General features: G+C 39.6%; 1 protein-coding gene across 1 annotated transcript; it reads left to right on the top strand.

Moving 5' to 3' along the window:
* Window positions 1-15311: 15311 nt before the first annotated feature.
* Window positions 15312-18875, top strand: LOC133652952 (teashirt homolog 2). The gene has a single exon (XM_062051910.1). It carries the CDS (start codon window positions 15341-15343, stop codon window positions 18278-18280), a length of 2940 nt encoding a protein of 979 aa, XP_061907894.1. The 5' UTR covers window positions 15312-15340; the 3' UTR covers window positions 18281-18875.
* The last annotated feature ends 1586 nt before the right edge of the window (window positions 18876-20461 follow it).

Consider the following 20461-nt stretch of genomic DNA (forward strand, 5'->3'; position numbering starts at 1 on the left):
TATGTATGTATGTATATATATATGTATATATATATATGTATGTATATAACAAACAGTGCAAAGCCATAGGGTCACTCAATTTCAGTAAATAACTTAAATTTGGAACACAGCATCATCGTTTTCACAGCTTTCTGGTTGCTAGAGGCAGAGAGTGTTTTAACATAGAGTTCGAAATCTTTTTTTAAAGGCACAAAAAACAGGTCGGGTATTGAGAAACTTACATTTATGAATATAAAACTTATCCGATAGTATAATGACGTTGCAAAGGTAAAATTCCTTTTCAGATGTTTTTTTTCAAACAGTGTATCTCCAAATAGCACATCTTTAAAAACAAAGCACAAATGTTGTCATGAATATTGTCCAGGATGATGGCCTGGATGCATGTTACATAAGGCGCAGGTCACCTTTTTCCCCCCCCCCCATTCTCTCCTCCTCGCACGCGCCGTGCTGAGTCAGGCGTGCGCTAATTGCGTGACGGGCCACGTGCCAATTAGTAATCGTGTTGTTTAATTATCTGATAATGAAAGCGATAATGTTTGTGCGCCCGCCACGAGCTGGGAGACGGAACAGGTGAATAATGAAAGATGTAATTACTGTTTATGAGACTGTCGGGGGGCAGGGGGGGGTGGAGGTGGAGGGGGGGGGCTGGCAGAAGTTTTTATTTACAGTCATAAAATATTTGGTTTTTGCCACTCTTCTACTTCCAGGCACACCACACGGGGAGAAACGTGACAAAAGGCGCACCTCTACTGCGCCATTGTATTATCCAAAACTAGAGATGTCCGATAATGGCTTTTTTGCTGATACCCCATATTGTCCAACTCTTAATTACCGATTCCGATATCAACCAATACCGATATATACAGTCGTGGAATTAACACATTAGTATGCCTAATTTTGTTGTGACGCCCCGCTGGATGCATTAAATAATGTAACAAGCTTTTCCAAAATAAATCACTTTAAGTTATGGAAAAAAATGCCAACATGGCACTGCCATATTTATTATTGAAGTCACAAAGTGCATTATTTTTTTTTAACATGCCTCAAAACAGCAGCTTGGAATTTGGGACATGCTCTCCCTGAGAGAGCATGAGGAGGTTGAGGTGGGCGGGCGGGGGGTGTATATGGTAGCGTCCCGGAAGAGTTAGTGCTGCAAGGGGTTCCGGGTATTTGTTCTGTTGTGTTTATGTTGTGTTACGGTGCGGATGTTCTCCCGAAATGTGTTTGTCATTCTTGTTTGGTGTGGGTTCACAGTGTGGCGCATATTTGTAACAGTGTTAAACTTGTTTATACGGCCACCCTCAGTGTGACCTGTATGGCTGTTGACAAAGTATGACTTGCATTCACTTATGTGTGTGTGAAAAGCCATAGATATTATGTGATTGGGCCGGCACGCAAAGGCAGTGCCTTCAAGGTTTTATTGGCGCTCTGTACTTCTCCCTACGTCCGTGTACACGGCGGCGTTTTAAAAAGTCATAAATTGTACTTTTTGAAACCGATACCGATCATTTCCGATATTACATTTTACAGCATCTATTGGCTGATGTTATCGGCTTGAAATTTCTCGCGCAGTCAGCGTGGAATTAGGCTGTCTCTTTCGTCCGACTGCCCCGGCATGCCACGAAGACGTCGATGCAACGTCGGTTAGTCGTGCGTGTTCTTTAAAAAGTGACTTTGAAACAACGTCGCAAGATAGTTGTGTTTGCACACTGAGACAACGTTGGTGTCTGACGTTGGATCCACATCGTTGGTTGGGAAATGACAACATTTCAATAGTCAAATCAACGTCAGAACCCGACATTGATTAAACGTTGTCTAAAAGCATGTTGTTGTTTTTACGTTGTATTTGTGTTGGTTGGGAAATGACCAAACTTCAATAGTCTAACTAACGTCAGAACCCAACATTGAATAAATGTTGTCAAAAAGCATGTTGTTTCAACGTTGTATTTGTGTTGTAGAATATTGGTTGGGAAATGACCAAAATTCAATAGTCAAATTAACGTCAGAAACCGACATTGATTAAACGTTGTCAAAAAGCATGTTGTTGTTTTTTACGTTGTATTTGTGTTGTAGAATATTGGTTGGGAAATGACCAAAATTCAATAGTCAAATTAACGTCAGAAACCGACATTGATTAAACGTTGTCTAAAAGCATGTTGTTTCAACGTTGTATTTGTGTTGTAGAATATTGGTTGGGAAATGACCAAAATTCAATTGTTTAAATTAACGTCAGAACCTGACATTGATTTAATGTTGTCTAAAAGCATGTTGTTGTTTTTTACGTTGTATTTGTGTTGTAGAATATTGGTTGGGAAATGACCAAAATTCAATAGTCAAATTAACGTCAGAAACCGACATTGATTAAACGTTGTCTAAAAGCATGTTGTTTCAACGTTGTATTTGTGTTGTAGAATATTGGTTGGGAAATGACCAAAATTCAATGGTCCAATTAACGTCAAAATCCAATATTGATTAAACGTTGTCTAAAAGCATGTTGTTGTTTTTACGATGTTATTTGTGTTGTGGAATATTGGTTGGGAAATGACCAAAATTCAATAGTCAATTTAACGTCACAACCTGACATTGATCAAACATTGTCAATAAGCATGTTGTTTCAACGTTGTGTTTGTGTTGTAGAATATTGGTTGGGAAATTACCAAAATTCAATAGTCAATTTAACGTCAGAACCCGACATTGATTAAACGTTGTCTAAAAGCATGTTGTTGTTTTTACGTTGTATTTGTGTTGTAGAATATTGGATGGCAAATGACCAAAATTCAATTGTTTAAATTAACGTCAGAACCCAACATTGATTAAACGTTGTCTAAAAGCATGTTGTTGTTTTTACCTTGTTATTTATGTTGTAGAATATTGGTTGGGAAATGACCAAAATTCAATAGTCAAATTAACGTCAGAAACCAACATTGATTAAACGTTGTCAAAAAACATGTTGTTGTTTTTTACGTTGTATTTGTGTTGTAGAATATTGGTTGGGAAATGACCAAAATTCAATAGTCAAATTAACATCAGAATCCGACATTGATTAAACATTGTCTAAAAGCATGTTGTTGTTTTTACGTTGTATTTGTGTTGTAGAATATTGGTTGGCAAATGACCAAAATTCAAAAGTCAAATTAACGTCAGAATCCGACATTGATTAAACGTTGTCAAAAAGTATGTTGTTTCAAAGTTGCATTTGTGTTGTAGAATATTGTTTGGGAAATGACCACATTTCAATGGTCAAATCAACGTCACAACCTGACATTGAATAAACGTCGACAAAAAGCATGTTGTTTCATTGTTGTATTTGTGTTGTACAATATTGGTTGGGAAATGACCACATTTTAATGGTCAAATCAACATCACAACCTGACATTGTTGATTAAGCGTTGTCTAAAAGCATGTTGTTTCAACGTTGTATTTGTGTTATAGAATATTGGTTGGGAAATGACCAAATTTCAATAGTCAATTTAACGTCAGAACCCAACATTGATTAAACGTTGTCTAAAAGCATGTTGTTGTTTTTACGTTGTATTTGTGTTGTAGAATATTGGTTGGGAAATGACCAAAATTTAATAGTCAAATTAACGTCAGAAACCGACATTGATTAAACGTCGTCAAAAAGCATGTTGTTTCAACGTTGTATTTGTGTTGTAGAATATTGGTTGGGAAATGACCAAAATTCAATAGTCAATTTAACGTCAGAAACCGATATTGATTAAACATTGTCAAAAAGTATGTTGTTTCAACGTTGTATTTGTGTTGTAGAATATTGGTTGATAAATGACCACATTTCAATGGTCAAATCAACGTCACAACCTGACATTGTTGATTAAGCGTTGTCTAAAAGCATGTTGTTTCAACGTTGTATTTGTGTTGTAGAATATTGGTTGGAAAATGACCAAATTTCAGTAGTCAATTTAACGTCAGAACCCAACATTGATTAAACGTTGTCTAAAAGCATGTTGTTGTTTTTACGTTGTTATTTGTGTTGTAGAATATTGGTTGGTAAATGACCAAAATTCAAAAGTCAAATTAACGTCAGAATCCGACTTTGATTAAACGTCGTCTAAAAGCATGTTGTTTCAACGTTGCATTTGTGTTGTAGGATATTGGTTGGGAAATGATCAAATTTCAATGGTCAAATTAACGTCAGAAACCGACATTGATTAAACGTCGTCTAAAAGCATGTTGTTTCAACGTTGCATTTGTGTTGTACAATATTGGTTGGGAAATGACCAAACTTTAATGGCCAAATCAACGTCACAACCTGACATTGATTAAACGTCGTCTAAAAGCATGTTGTTTCAACGTTGTATTTGTGTTGTAGAATATTGGTTGGGAAGTGACCAAATTTCAATGGTCAAATTAACGTCACAACCTGACATTGATTAAACGTCGTCTAAAAGCATGTTGTTGTTTCAACGTTGTATTTGTGTTGTAGAATATTGGTTGGGAAATGATCAAATTTCAATGGTTAAATCAACGTCACAACCTGACATTGTTGATTAAAAGTTGTCAAAAAGCATGTTGTTTCAACGTTGTATTTGTGTTGTAGAATATTGGTTGGGAAGTGACCAAATTTCAATGGTCAAATTAACGTCACAACCTGACATTGATTAAACGTCGTCTAAAAGCATGTTGATTGATCAAGATTGGTTGAAAAAGATGGCCGACATCAAGCAAAACGTGGGTGGAAGTTAGCAACTAATTTGTGTAATGATGTATATTAGGGGTGTCAAAAAAAAGTACATTTCAGAATTAATTGCGATTCTTTTTTGTGACGATTCTTAATTGATTAAAAAAATTAAATGATCAATTTATATTTATGTATATGTCCTGTGCAGCCACCGGCACATCATCTTGTAGATGTAGAACATCTGATGTACACATTGATGATTTTTAAAGTAATATAAACATTTATCACAGTTGTTTATCTACCAACATAATTAATCACAGAACTGTTATTAAAAAGTATTCATTTTTAATCGAGAATCATTTTTGAATCAAGAATCGAATCGTTACCCCCAATAATCGAATCGAATCAAAGATTCACAGCTCTATATATATGTATATATGTATATATGTGTGTATATTAGGGTTGTCCCGATACCAAAATCTATTTCAATACTTTATGATACTTTTTGATATTTTTCTAAATAAAGGGGACCACAAAAAATGTCATTATTAGCTTTATTTTAACAAAAAATCTTCGGGTACATAAAACATATGTTTATTATTGCAATTTAGTCCTTAAATAAAATAGTGAACATACTAGACAACTTGTCTTTTAGTAGTAAGTAAACAAACAAAGGCTCCTAATTAGTCTGCTGACGTATGCAGTAACATATTGTGTCATTTATACACCTATTATTTTGTACACATTATAAAGGACAAACTGTAAAAATGGATTATTAATCCACTTGTTCATTTACTGTTAATATCTGCTTACTTCCTGTTTCAACATGTTCTATCTACACTTCTGTAAAATGTAATAATCACTTATTCTTCTGTTTGATACTTTACATTAGTTTTGAATGATACCACACACTTAGGTATCGATCCGATACCAAGTAGTTACAGGATCATACATTGGTCACAATTTAGGTTGTCACGTATTTCCTGGGTTTATGAATATAATATGATTTATTTTTGTATTTTTGTGACCATTATGAATATCGATGTAATCACAGTAGTATCAACTGGATACGCTCCTGTACTTGGTATCATTACAGTGGATGTCAGGTGTAGATCCACCCATGGCGTTTGTTTACATTGTGACGCCGGTGAGCTATTGTATCCTCCTACGGTGTGTAGTGAAGCATGTTTAGCTAGTCCCCGTCCTCCAGTGATAATGATACTTATAAGAAACGTACTTTATTTGTCGCCATGGAGGCGAGGATTAGTGATTTAGAAGTAGCTAAAACACTGCAGACTGCGGATGGAAGGTCTTAAAGCAGCTCTTCCTGAGGGTGTTTCGGTGTTATAACTTCACCTTTAATGATTCCCGGGCGTGGCCACCGCTGCTGCCCACTGCTCCCCTCACCTCCCAGGGGGGTGAACAAGGGTGATGGGTCGAATGCAGAGGACAAATTTCACCACACCTAGTGTGTGTGTGTGTGTGACAATCATTGGTACTTTAACTTTAACTTAACACAACGTGTCAACAAAACGACTTTCCTGTGCTCGGGTAGGAACGCGAAGTCGTCCGCAGGAGTTTCCACGCCGCCGTGTAAATTTGCCGCGAGGAACTCTGCGGCCGCGTTTTTGGCTTGCAGGCGCGGGCGGCCCTTAATCACGGCGGAATAGGTCATTTGCACGAGCAGTTAACGGGCCCCCTGAAGAATCAATTTGCTTTTGTCACTCTGCGGCCAATGATGGTTGTAAACACATCACGTTGAGGCCAGAAAAGCCTTGAACGCAGCACTAAGTCGATGGCCTGTCGTCAATCACACGCCGCAGTCTGCTCCTTTTAGTCCAGCACCACTCGCACACCAGCAACAACATGCTGTTTTTCTCTCAAAATCGGAATTAAAGGTGAAATATGCTACTATTTGATGATCATTTGTTATAACAAATCAGATTAGAGTAACTTCTTATGCATGCATGTAATACTTTATACACACTTGCATTATCTGACCTCACACTCTTCTTATCTCCCACATAGTTTGTATTTTCATGTCTTTTTTTTGTAAAAGAAAAGTACAATTGCATTTATTTTAGTAATAATGCTTTCTAAATTCATGGCATTTGTATGCATTATAAATATGTTTGTTTTATTTTGTACATTCATAACCTCTTAAGGCCCAAGCTGTTTGTTTACATTTTTTTTTTTAATTATTTCTCTTTGCTATTTGGGCTTATTGGACCCTAATTAGAATAAAAACTAAGAATCATCTTTTTGATATGATGTACTTAAAACGTGTACGTCATGTTTAGTGACATGCTAATTCTTATTTTTACACTTTTTTTTACCCCCAAATTCCAGTGTATGTTATACTCTTCTGACGCCACCAGATGGCAGTATAAGTGTCCACATAAGTGGCCATAAGACCCCAATTCAGTAGTGTACACAATTTTGGAAATAAGAGCTAAAAAGGTGCTGTCCACGCATGTGGCCACTAAGCCTTTAGAGGTTTAAAGATGAAATATGCTACTATTTGATGATCATTTGTTATAACAAATCAGATTAGAGTAACTTCTTATGCATGCATGTAATACTTTATACACACTTGCATTATCTGACCTCACACTCTTCTTAGCTCCCACATAGTTTGTATTTTCATGTCTTTTTTTTGTAAAAGAAAAGTAAAATTGCATTTATTTTAGTAATAATGCTTTCTAAATTCATGGCATTTGTATGCATTATAAATATGTTTGTTTTATTTTGTACCTTCATAACCTCTTAAGGCCCAAGCTGTTTGTTTACATGCTTTTTTTTTTTATTTCTCTTTGCTATTTGGGCTTATTGGACCCCTAATTAGAATAAAAACTAAGAATCGTCTTTTTGATATGATGTACTTAAAATGTGTACGTCATGTTTAGTGACATGCTAATTCTTATTTTTACACTTTTCCCCCCCCCCAAATTCCATTGTTTGTTATACTCTTCTGACCCCACCAGATGGCAGTATAAGTGTCCACATAAGTGGCCATAAGACCCCAATTCAGTAGTGTACACAATTTTGGAAATAAGAGCTAAAAAGGTGCTGTCCACGCATGTGGCCACTAAGCCTTTAGAGGTTTAAAGATGAAATATGCTACTATTTGATGATAATTTGTTACAACAAATCAGATTAAAGTAATTTATTATGCATGCATGTAATACTTTGTCTTGTACATTATACACACTTGCATTATCTGACCTCACACTCTTCTTATCTCCCACACACTTTGTATTTTCATGTCTTTTTTTGTAAAAGAAAAGTAAAATTTAGTAATAATGCTTTCTAAATTCATGGCATTTGTATGCATTATAAATATGTTTGTTTTATTTTGTACATTTATAACCTCTTAAGGCCCAAGCTGTTTGTTTACATGCTTTTTTTTAAATTTCTCTTTGCTATTTGGGCTTATTGGACCCTAATTAGTATAAAAACTAAGAATCATCTTTTGATATGATGTACTTAAGTCCACAAGTACACAAACGTGTACTTCATGTTTAGTGACATGCTAATTCTTATTTTTACACTTTTTTCCCCTCCCAAATTCCATTGTATGTTATACTCTTCTGACGCCACCAGATGGCAGTATAAGTGTCCACATAAGTGGCCATAAGACCCCAATTCAGTAGTGTACACAATTTTGGAAATAAGAGCTAAAAAGGTGATGTCCACGCATGTGGCCACTAAGCCTTTAGAGGTTTAAAGATGAAATATGCTACTATTAGATGATAATTTGTTATAACAAATCAGATTACAGTAATTTATTATGCATGCATGTAATACTTTGCCTTGTACATTATACACACTTGCATTATCTGACCTCACACTCTTCATTTTTGCCGTTATCTCCCACACACTTTGTATTTTCATGTCTTTTTTTGTAAAAGAAAAGTACAATTTAGTAAAAAAAAAATCTAAATTCATGGCATTTGTATGCATTATAAATATGTTTGTTTTATTTTGTACATTTATAACCTCTTAAAGGCCTACTGAAATGAATTTTTTTTATTTAAACGGGGATAGCAGATCTATTCTATGTGTCATACTTGATCATTTCGCGATATTGCCATATTTTTGCTGAAAGGATTTAGTATAGAACAACGACGATAAAGATTGCAACTTTTGGTATCTGATAAAAAAAAGGCTTGCACCTACCGGAAGTAGCGTGACGTAGTCAGTTGAACATATACGCAAAGTTCCCTATTGTTTACAATGATGGCCGCATGAAGTGAGAGAGATTCGGACCGAGAAAGCGACAATTTCCCCATTAATTTGAGCGAGGATGAAAGATTTGTGGATGAGTAAAGTGCAAGTGAAGGACTAGTGGGGAGTTGAAGCTATTCAGATAGGGAAGATGCTGTGAGAGCCGGGGGTGACCTGATATTCAGCTGGGAATGACTACAACAGTAAATAAACACAAGACATATATATACTCTATTAGCCACAACACAACCAGGCTTATATTTAATATGCCACAAATTAATCCTGCATAAAAACACCTGCGTGTTTGTTATGCTAGCTCCTAGCTCCTCTGCTAGCTCCTAGCTCCATAGAACACGCCAATACAATTCAAACACCTGATCAACACACACAATCACTCAGCCCAAAAGACCGTTTACCTAACCCAAGGTTCATAAAGCTTATATATTTTTAAAAAGTTACGTACGTGACGCGCACATACGGTCAAGTTATCGAATGTTTAGCAGCCAAGGCTGCATACTCACGGTACCTGATATTCAGCTGGGAATGACTACAACAGTAAATAAACACAAGACATATATATACTCTATTAGCCACAACACAACCAGGCTTATATTTAATATGCCACAAATTAATCCTGCATAATAACACCTGCGTGTTTGTTATGCTAGCTCCTAGCTCCTCTGCTAGCTCCTAGCTCCATAGAACACGCCAATACAATTCAAACACCTGATCAACACACACAATCACTCAGCCCAAAAGACCGTTCACCTAACCCAAGGTTCATAAAGCTTATATATTTTTAAAAAGTTACGTACGTGACGCGCACTTACGGTACGGTACGTGTTATGCTAGCTCCTAGCTCCTCTGCTAGCTCCTAGCTCCATAGAACACGCCAATACAATTCAAACACATGATCAACACACACAATCACTCAGCCCAAAAGACCATTCACCTAACCCAAGGTTCATAAAGCTTATATATTTTAAAAAAGTTACGTACATACGCAAAAAAAAGCCAAAGCTGCATACTCACAGTAGCACGTCTGCGTCTTTGTCATCCAAATCAAAGTAATCCTGGTAAGAGTCTGTGTTGTCCCAGTTCTCTACAGGCGTCTGTGTATCCAAATCAAAAGTCCTCCTGGTTAGAGTCTCTGTTATCCGAGTTCTTCCATCTTGACTGCATCTTTCGGGAATGTAAACAAAGAAGCGCCGGCTGTGTACTGTTGTGGCTGACTACGTTCGAAAAATACGTCCATTTCGCACCGACAACTTTCTTCTTTGCTTGCTTGGCTTCCTTCTCCATAATGCAATGAACATGATTGAAACAGATTCACGAACACAGATGTCCAGAATACTGTGGAATTATGAAATGAAAACAGAGCTTTTTCGTACCGGCTTCAATGTGGAAGGCATACCCGTGTTCGCCGGGCTACGTCACACGCATACGTCATCCTCAGAGGCGTTTCGAACCGGAAGTTTAGCGGCAAATTTAAAATGTCACTTTATAAGTTAACCCGGCCGTATTGGCATGTGTTATAATGTTAAGATTTCATCATTGATATATAAACTATCAGACTGCGTGGTCGGTAGTAGTGGGTTTCAGTAGGCCTTTAAGGCCCAAGCTGTTTGTTTACATGCTTTTTTGTATTTCTCTTTGCTATTTGGGCTTATTGGACCCTAATTAGAATAAAAACTAAGAATCATCTTTTGATATGATGTACTTAAGTCCATAAGTACACAAACGTGTACTTCATGTTTAGTGACATGCAAATTCTTATTTTTACACTTTTTTTTACCCCCAAATTCCATTGTATGTTATACTCTTCTGACGCCACCAGATGGCAGTATAAGTGTCCACATAAGTGGCCATAAGACCCCAATTCAGTAGTGTACACAATTTTGGAAATAAGAGCTAAAAAGGTGCTGTCCACGCATGTGGCCACTAAGCCTTTAGAGGTTTAAAGATGAAATATGCTACTATTTGATGATAATTTGTTATAACAAATCAGATTAGAATAATTTATTATGCATGCATGTAATACTTTGCCTTATACATTATACACACTTGCATTATCTGACCTCACACTCTTCATTTTTGCCGTTATCTCCCACACACTTTGTATTTTCATGTCTTTTTTTGTAAAAAAAAAAAGTACAATTTAGTAAAAATTATTTCTAAATTCATGGCATTTGTATGCATTATAAATATGTTTTATTTTGTACATTTATAACCTCTTAAGGCCCAAGCTGTTTGTTTACATGCTTTTTTTTTTATTTCTCTTTGCTATTTGGGCTTATTGGACCCTAATTAGAATACAAACTAAGAATCATCTTTTGATATGATGTACTTAAGTCCATAAGTACACAAACGTGTACTTCATGTTTAGTGACATGCTAATTCTTATTTTTACACTTTTTTCCCTCCCAAATGCCATTGTAAGTTATATCTTCTGATGCCACCAGATGGCAGTATAAGTGTCCACATAAGTGGCCATAAGACCCCAATTCAGTAGTGTACACAATTTTGGAAATAAGAGCTAAAAAGGTGCTGTCCACGCATGTGGCCACTAAGCCTTTAGAGGTTTAAAGATGAAATATGCTACTATTTGATGATAATTTGTTATAACAAATCAGATTAGAGTAACTTCTTATGCATGCATGTAATACTTTGCCTTGTACATTATACACACTTGCATTATCTGACCTCACACTCTTCATTTTTGCCGTTATCTCCCACACACTTTGTATTTTCATGTCTTTTTTTGTCAAAGAAAAGTACAATTTAGTAAAAATTATTTCTAAATTCATGGCATTTGTATGCATTATAAATATGTTTGTTTTATTTTGTACCTTCATAACCTCTTAAGGCCCAAGCTGTTTGTTTACATGCTTTTTTGTATTTCTCTTTGCTATTTGGGCTTATTGGACCCCTAATTAGAATAAAACTAAGAATCATCTTTTGATATGATGTACTTAGTCCATAAGTACACAAACGTGTACTTCATGTTTAGTGACATGCAAATTCTTATTTTTACACTTTTTTTTCCCCAAATTCCATTGTTTGTTATACTCTTCTGACACCACCAGATGGCAGTATAAGTGTCCACATAAGTGGCCATAAGACCCCAATTCAGTAGTGTACACAATTTTGGAAATAAGAGCTAAAAAGGTGCTGTCCACGCATGTGGCCACTAAGCCTTTAGAGGTTTAAAGATGAAATATGCTACTATTTGATGATAATTTGTTATAACAAATCAGATTACAGTAATTTATTATGCATGCATGTAATACTTTGCCTTGTACATTATACACACTTGCATTATCTGACCTCACACTCTTAATTTTTACCGTTATCTCCCACACACTTTGTATTTTCATGTCTTTTTTGTAAAAGAAAAGTAAAATTGAGTAATAATGCTTTCTAAATTCATGGCATTTGTATGCATTATAAATATGTTTGTTTTATTTTGTACATTTATAACCTCTTAAGGCCCAAGCTGTTTGTTTACACGCTTTTTTATTTTATTTCTTTTTGCTATTTGGGCTTATTGGATCCCTAATTAGAATAAAAACTAAGAATCATCTTTTGATATGATGTACTTAGTCCATAAGTACACAAACGTGTACTTCATGTTTAGTGACATGCTAATTCTTATTTTTACACTTTTTTTTCCACAAATTCCATTGTTTGTTATACTCTTCTGACACCACCAGATGGCAGTATAAGTGTCCACATAAGTGGCCATAAGACCCCAATTCAGTAGTGTACACAATTTTGGAAATAAGAGCTAAAAAGGTGATGTCCACGCATGTGGCCACTAAGCCTTTATTAAATGAACATTTCAATTTATTTTAATAATACTAATAATAATAGTAATAATTATATGCAATGCACTTCAACAATGTTATGTTATTTTTATCTATCGGGGACGGCGTGGCGCTGGTTGGGAGAGTGGCCGTGCCAGCAAACTGAGGGTTCTTGGCTCGATCCCCACCTTCTACCAACCTCGTCACGTCCGTTGTGTCCTTGAGCGAGACACTTCACCCTCGCTCCTGATGGTTCGTGGTTAGGGCCTTGCGTGGCAGCTCCCGCCATCAGTGTGTGAATGTGTGTGTGAATGGGTGAATGTGGAAATAATGTCAAAGCGCTTTGAGTACCTTGAAGGTAGAAAAGCACTATACAAGTGTCAGGTTCAAACACTGATGACATGTATTAAACAAGACAAGAAGCAAGGAATTAAACAGAGACAGAATTAAATTTGTCTCAATTGAGGAGAAACGCGTACACCTGTACCCTTGTACAGTGTCACCACGCTCTGACGAAAGATTGGACGCCTCCTCTTTTGTTTGGATTTTCCCTGATGACATGGCAACAGCTGTTTCTAAGGGAGGGGGGTCGTAAATAGCCATCGCCTTTGATTATTGGACAATAACTGACAGTCTGCTTTGCCAGTCCAAATGCACACGCTATTTTTCGTAGTCTTCCCTCGTCCACGGGAGCCCGCATTCCTGTTGTCTCTCCTTCGACAAATGGACAAAGTTTTTCGCTAAGTAGAATCACAGCTGACCTGGACACTCAAAAGTTCTCTTGCCGTTCGGCTGGCACAACACACTCGTTGACAAACATATCCCACCAGGCTGCCGTTCTTCCAGGCCTTATTCAAAATAGCTGCAATCGCGCATTTCCTTCGCTTGAATTATTTAATGTGTGATTTCCAAAAGTGTCTGTATATGTAGAAGACGGAGAAACACTGGAATGTCTGGGGGATTCGCCTCCATCTTTCTAGTGGTGGCCGCCGAGTTACCGAATTGGCTGTTATGAAGCTGGCTGTGGCCCGTTCTTTCTGATGTCACTTCCTCTCCGAACTCAGTTTGTAAACGATCAATGAGTCCATACAAAGCTAAGAGCTGGGAGATTCCAGAAATAGACGGCGCACTTACCCGTGTAAAATATGGTCAGAGGAGGGGAACCTTAAACGGTGATTTAGTGTGGCTGAAACGAGGCTTAGGCTAAATAATTATTCATTTAAGGGGTTATCTGGCTTTTGATTCATTGATTGATTGAGACTTTTATTAGTAGGTTGCACAGTGAAGTACATATTCCGTACAATTGACCACTAAATGGTAACACCCGAATAAGTTTTTCAACTTGTTTAAGTCGGGGTCCACTTAAATTGATTCATGATACAGATATATACTATCATATATACTATCATCATAATACAGTCATCACACAAGATAATCACATTGAATTATTTACAATCAGGGGTGTGGAGGGGGGGTGGGGGGGGGGTATGGACATCAAGTAGTGGACATAGAGAGAGAGAGAGAGAGAGAGAGAGAGAGAGAGAGAGAGAGAGAGAGAGAGAGAGAGAGAGAGATCAGAAGGCATAAGAAAAAGAAAAAGTATCTGCATTTGATTGTTTACATTTGATTATTAGCAATCCGGGGAGGGTGTTAGTTTAGGGTTGTAGCTGCCTGGAGGTGAACTTTTATTGCGGTTTTGAAGGAGGATAGAGATGCCCTTTCTTTTATACCTGTTGGGAGCGCATTCCACATTGATGTGGCATAGAAAGAGAATGAGTTAAGACCTTTGTTAGTTCGGAATCTGGGTTTAACGTGGTTAGTGGAGCACCCCCTGGTGTTGTGGTTATGGCGGTCATTTACGTTAAGGAAGTAGTTTGACATGTACTTCGGTATCAGGGAGGTGTAGCGGATTTTATAGACTAGGCTCAGTGCAAGTTGTTTAACTCTGTCCTCCACCTTGAGCCAGCCCACTTTAGAGAAGTGGGTAGGAGTGAGGTGGGATCTGGGGTGGAGGTCTAGAAGTAACCTGACTAGCTTGATGTAGACATGGCCTAAGAGGGATGTTTGGACGGTGGAATGGTTGAAGTGGGTTGGAAAATGTGGGAGGAGTAGTCGCATGAGAAAAGGGGGAAAATAGGGTTTGGAAAACCGAGAATTCTGGGAATTCCTGGAATTTTTTTGAACTTGGAAAAATTATAGTTTGAATGTTCAGGATAAGTGGAATGTGTTGAAGGTGGAATGGTTTGAATCGGTTGAAAAATGTGGAAACGGTGGAAGTTTGAAAAACGGCCAATTCATTTTGAATGGAAAAAATGTCCCGGAAAACCTGGAATTCTGGGAAATTTGGGGAATTTGTCAAGGGAAAGCCCGCGCTTCCCGAATAGGCTGAACAGTTTGAAGTTGAAACAGTTTGAATCGGATGAAAAATGTGGAAGGTAGAACGCGCCAAAATCTGGAGAAGAAGAAGAAGAAGAAATAGATACATTTTAGTGTAGAAAAACCATGTGTGTGAATTCACACAACTAACTCTAGTATTTGTAAACAACAGCTGACATATTTGCAAGTTCTTCCTTCCTGACAACAGCACCCTCTGCTGGTAGCTTCTAACTATTGCGCACCATTTCCTGCCGTGGCGCTCACAAACTCCAAAAATAACCTTAATCCGATTATGAAGATCATTAACGCCTCGATGTCTTTCTTTTCAGTGTACATGCCCGACGATGAAGACGCCACCCTTCAAGACGCCGTCACGGAGGAAGACTGCGAGACCGACGCTCTGACGGAGGAAGAATGCTCGGAGAAGACCAGCCCCAAAGTGTCGGAGGACCGCGAGCTGGACAACAGGAGCAGTAACAGTTACAGCAACCAGAACTCTCCAGCCAGCCTCCTGTCCATCCAGGAGGCGGAGCTAGAGTCGCACCTCAGCGACACATGTGACAGACTCTCCGACTTCAAGAACTTAGAGGTCCTTCAGGACGATGAGGGTTGCAAGCGCAAGGACGAGACGGGCAGCAGCTTGCAGAAAATGCGTGCGGCGTATGCAAACTTACTCTCGGACTCCTACTGGACGGCAGTGGGGACGGACTTGAAAGCGGGTAAAACCACCAGCAAAGCCAACTGCGACAGCACCAACGGCAGTGCCAAGAGTGACTTCGACTGGCACCAGGACGCGCTGTCCAAGACCCTGCAGCACACGCTGTCCCCGAAGCCTATGTCCAAACCCAATTTGTTCAGTTCCGTGCACCTGTACCGGCAGAGCAGCAAACCCTGCGGCTCGGTGTTCACGGGCGCCAGTCGCTTCCGCTGTAAGGACTGCAGTGCCGCTTACGACACCTTGGTCGAGCTGACGGTCCACATGAACAAGAGCGGGCACTACCACGACAACAACCACAGCAAAGAAAACACTTCGTCTGCCTCGTCGTCTAAGTCAAGGAAGCGTAGCTTGCAGGACTTGGAAGGGAAGGAGGACGCACAAAAAGTCTTAAAGTGCATGTTCTGTGGTCATTCCTTCGACTCGCTCCAGGATTTGAGCGTCCACATGATCAAAACAAAGCATTACCAAAAAGTGCCTTTAAAAGAGCCAATCCCAGTCCTCACCCAGAAACTGCTGCCACCTTCAAAGAAGCGGGCCTTCGAGAGCGCCAGGCCGTGTTCCCCGGACTCTACCACAGGGGTGGCCGGGTACGGCGACCCCCAGCGAACCGGTGCTGCGTCCAACGGCAACAACAACCGCTACGGCTATCAGAACGGCGCCAGTTACACGTGGCAGTTTGAGACGTGCAAGTCTCAGATCCTGAAGTGCATGGAGTGTGGCAGCTCCCATGAGACCTTGCAGCAGCTCACCACGCACATGATGGTGACGGGACATTTCATCAAAGTCACTAACTCCGCTTCCAAGAAGGGCAAACAGCTGGCGCTCGACCCATTGGCGGTGGAAAAGATCCAAGGGTTAGCCGAGCCCCCTTCTGAAGCTGATGAAGACAAGATGTCTCCTAAGAACGTCTCCCCTGGAGGTAGTGAGGGGGACGCGGAAGAAGGTTCCTTCAAAGCAGACGAAAGTGAAGCGAAAGAGGAAAAGCCGGAGAGCGAAGATCAAAAGACAGGAAACTTTAAGTACCCTTATCTCCGAGAGGAAGATCTAGAACAGGACTCTGGCGGAGGCGGGGACATCCTTAAGTCTTTAGCCAACACGGTGGCGTCGGCCATCAACAAAGCACAAACAGGAACACCGAGCTGGAGCGCCTACCCGAGCATCCACGCCGCCTATCAGCTTTCTGGCATCATTAACAGCGTCCCCGTCTCGGCCTCCGCGTCACCGCTCACTCAGCTCAAGCCGGCGTTCAACAACCAAAAGCTGCGGCCAATCGCCCCTAAGGGACATAACCACGAAGCTGCGGACCTGGACCATAAGGACAGCGACGTCAAACAAGATGCGATCGGTGAGGGCAAAGCCGGCCCGGGTCCAAAGCTGGATCTGATGGACACAGACGACAGTGACTGTCAGGAGGACTCTTCCTTCTCGTCAAAACCTGACGGAAGCGAGGCGGTCAAAGCAAAAATTAGCCCAGATTTCTCTGACGGAGGCAAGACTCTAAGCCCCGACGCTCTGGATCTCCTTGCCGTAAACCCTCTCAGCGCGCTGCAGTCAGTCCTGAACAATCACCTCGGCAAAGCCAATAAGCCCAAGAACTCACGGTTAGAGAAACTATCTTCCCACGCTCACTCCATTTTTGTGAATCAGAAGCCAACGCTAATACTCGCTAACGTTGCGAGGAATAAGCCGAGAAATAGCTTTCTCTTTGCAAGGGATGACCAGCCCATAGACCTGACTAAGTCCAAACACAGCAAGCCGAGGCCCTCGCTGCCCGCCAAGTACGCTCTGTCTGACATCGCTGACATGGTCAAAGTTCTCCCCAAAGCCACTACGCCAAAACCCCCCGTAACTTCCAGACTCCCCGCCATGAAACTGGAATCCGACGTCAGGCTCTTCGAGGACGTCTCCGCCGAAGTTTACTCGGTCCACAAGCGCAAGGGCCGCCAGTCCAACTGGAACCCTCGCCACCTTCTCATCCTGCAGGCTCAGTTCGCTTCCAGCCTCTTCCTCACCTCGGAGGGCAAGTACCTGCTGTCCGACCTGGGCCCTCAGGAGCGCATGCACATCTCCAAGTTCACCGGCCTCTCCATGACCACCATAAGCCATTGGCTGGCCAATGTCAAGTACCAGCTGCGCAAAACCGGCGGCACCAAGTTCCTGAAGAACATGGACACGGGACACCCGGTCTTCTACTGCAACGACTGCGCGTCGCAGTTCAGGTCGCCGGCCGCCTTCATCGCCCACCTGGAGTCGCACCTGGGCTTCCAGATCAAAGACATGTGCAAGATGGCCGTGGAACACCACGGCAAGGCGGAGGAGGCTGAGCTCCCCAAGGCGCTCGGCGCCCGGGCGTCCGAGACCGCGCTCCCGGACGAGGACGCCGACTCCAAGTTCAAATGTAAGCTGTGCTGTCGGACATTCGCCAGCAATCACGCCGTCAAGCTCCATTTGAGTAAGACGCACAGCAAGTCCCCCGACAACCACTCGCAGTACGTGGAGATGGACAAGGACTAGTTCTGGGCACACTTTTATTTATGGAACACAAAACACGGGTCGGACATTTCTACTCCCCCCCCCCCCCCGCCCCCACGCCCGCAGTTAGCGTCGTGTAGTGCGCCTCGTGACCATTAATTCCACCAGCGCTTGAAGAAACTGAAACGCTGACCTTTGCATGACTACTATTTATTATTTGTATGGACTGTACTTTGAAGGCCACGTCATGGTAAATATTTGGAATACACACCACAAATATTTGGAATACACACATCTGACACAGCCGCCATGCTTCCGGTCGCCATAATAGAGAGAGATAAAAAATAAAAAAAAAGCACTTTAATAAATGTTTAATCAGCAATTTGGATTCTCGGAAAGAAGCGAAACTATTTAGACGGGAAAAAAAAACATGCAAGAAAAACCTGTGATACCTGCACCTTTTTTTACCTGTTCAAATAAAGACTTAACATTTGATAACAGCTTGTCTTCTCTTTTTAAGGCATTCATTGATTGATTTGTTTACAGGCGCCCCCTAGTGACTTTTATAAGGTGGTGCGACAGCAATATGTGTTTGTATTTTGAAGAGAAGAGGCCACACCGAAGCTGGGCAAATATTTTGACTCGGGGGGGCCACAATGAGAGAAAAAAATGTGTCTGTGTGTGTATAAATGATACGTACACATTTAGCCGTACAAATCTACTGTACAGTATGTGTGTTTGGGTCCCTTTTTTCCAGGAACACCAATACCAAAAGTCACAATGTCCGATTTCTAAACAAGTTAGGACAGACCACCTCAAAAAAACGGAGTGGAATTTTACCGTTTTTTACTGAATGGGACACCTAAAATGTACACGAAAATAAAGAAAGTGGGATTTACAATATTAACTATGAACAATAAAACACTGAATATTAACAACATATGAACATATTTTACTTAACAGACCAGCTCCTCCATAGACATCTTTTACAATCAAGAAAAACAACAAAAATGTAAAAAACAGAATAATATGAATAATAAAAACCTACAATAGGATATATTATCACGTATAAATCTGCTTCTGTATCTCTGTACAGTATGTGTGTTTGGGTCCCTTTTTTTTCAGGAACACCAATACCAAAAGTCACGACGTCCGATAAAATTCTAAAAACGTTAAAACAGACCACCTCAAAAAAAAAGAGTGGAATTTTACCGTTTTTTACTGAATGGGACACCCAAAATGTACACGAAAATAAAGAAAGTGGGATTTACAATATTAACTATGAACAATAAAACACTGAATATTAACAACACATGAACATATTTTCAAGAAAAACAACAAAAATGTAAAAAACAGCAAAATATGAATGTAATAAACACCTACAATATGATATATTATCACGTATAAATCTGCTTCTGTATCTCAGTACAGTATGTGTGTTTGGGTCCCTTTTTTCAGGAACACCAATACCAAAAGTCAAAATGTCCGATTTCTAAACAAGTTATGACAGACCACCTCAAAAAAACGGAGTGGAATTTTACAGTTTTTTACTGAATGGGACACCCAAAATGTACACGAAAATAAAGAAAGTGGGATTTACAATATTAACTATGAACAATAAAACACTGAATATTAACAACATATTTTACTTAACAGACCAGCTCCTCCATAGACATCTTTTACAATCAAGAAAAACACAACAAAAATGTAAAAAAAAACAGCAAAATATGAATGTAATAAACACCTACAATATGATATATTATCACGTATAAATCTGCTTCTGTATCTCAGTACAGTATGTGTGTTTGGGTCCCTTTTTTCCAGGAACACCAATACCAAAAGTCAAAATGTCCGATTTCTAAACAAGTTTTGACAGACCACCTCAAAAAACGGAATGGAATTTTACCGTTTTTTACTGAATGGGACACCCAAAATGTACACGAAAATAAAGAAAGTGGGATTTACAATATTAACTATGAACAATAAAACACTGAATATTAACAACATATTTTACTTCTCAGACCAGCTCCTCCATAGACATCTTTTACAATCAACAAAAACACAACAAAAATGTAAAAAACAGCAAAATATGAATGTAATAAACACCTACAATATGATATATTATCACGTATAAATCTGCTTCTGTATCTCAGTACAGTATGTGTGTTTGGGTCCCTTTTTTTTTCAGGAACACCAATACCAAAAGTCACGACATCCGATAAA

This window comes from Entelurus aequoreus, linkage group LG07, assembly GCF_033978785.1.
Source record: "Entelurus aequoreus isolate RoL-2023_Sb linkage group LG07, RoL_Eaeq_v1.1, whole genome shotgun sequence".
Classification (NCBI taxonomy): Eukaryota; Metazoa; Chordata; class Actinopteri; order Syngnathiformes; family Syngnathidae; genus Entelurus; species Entelurus aequoreus.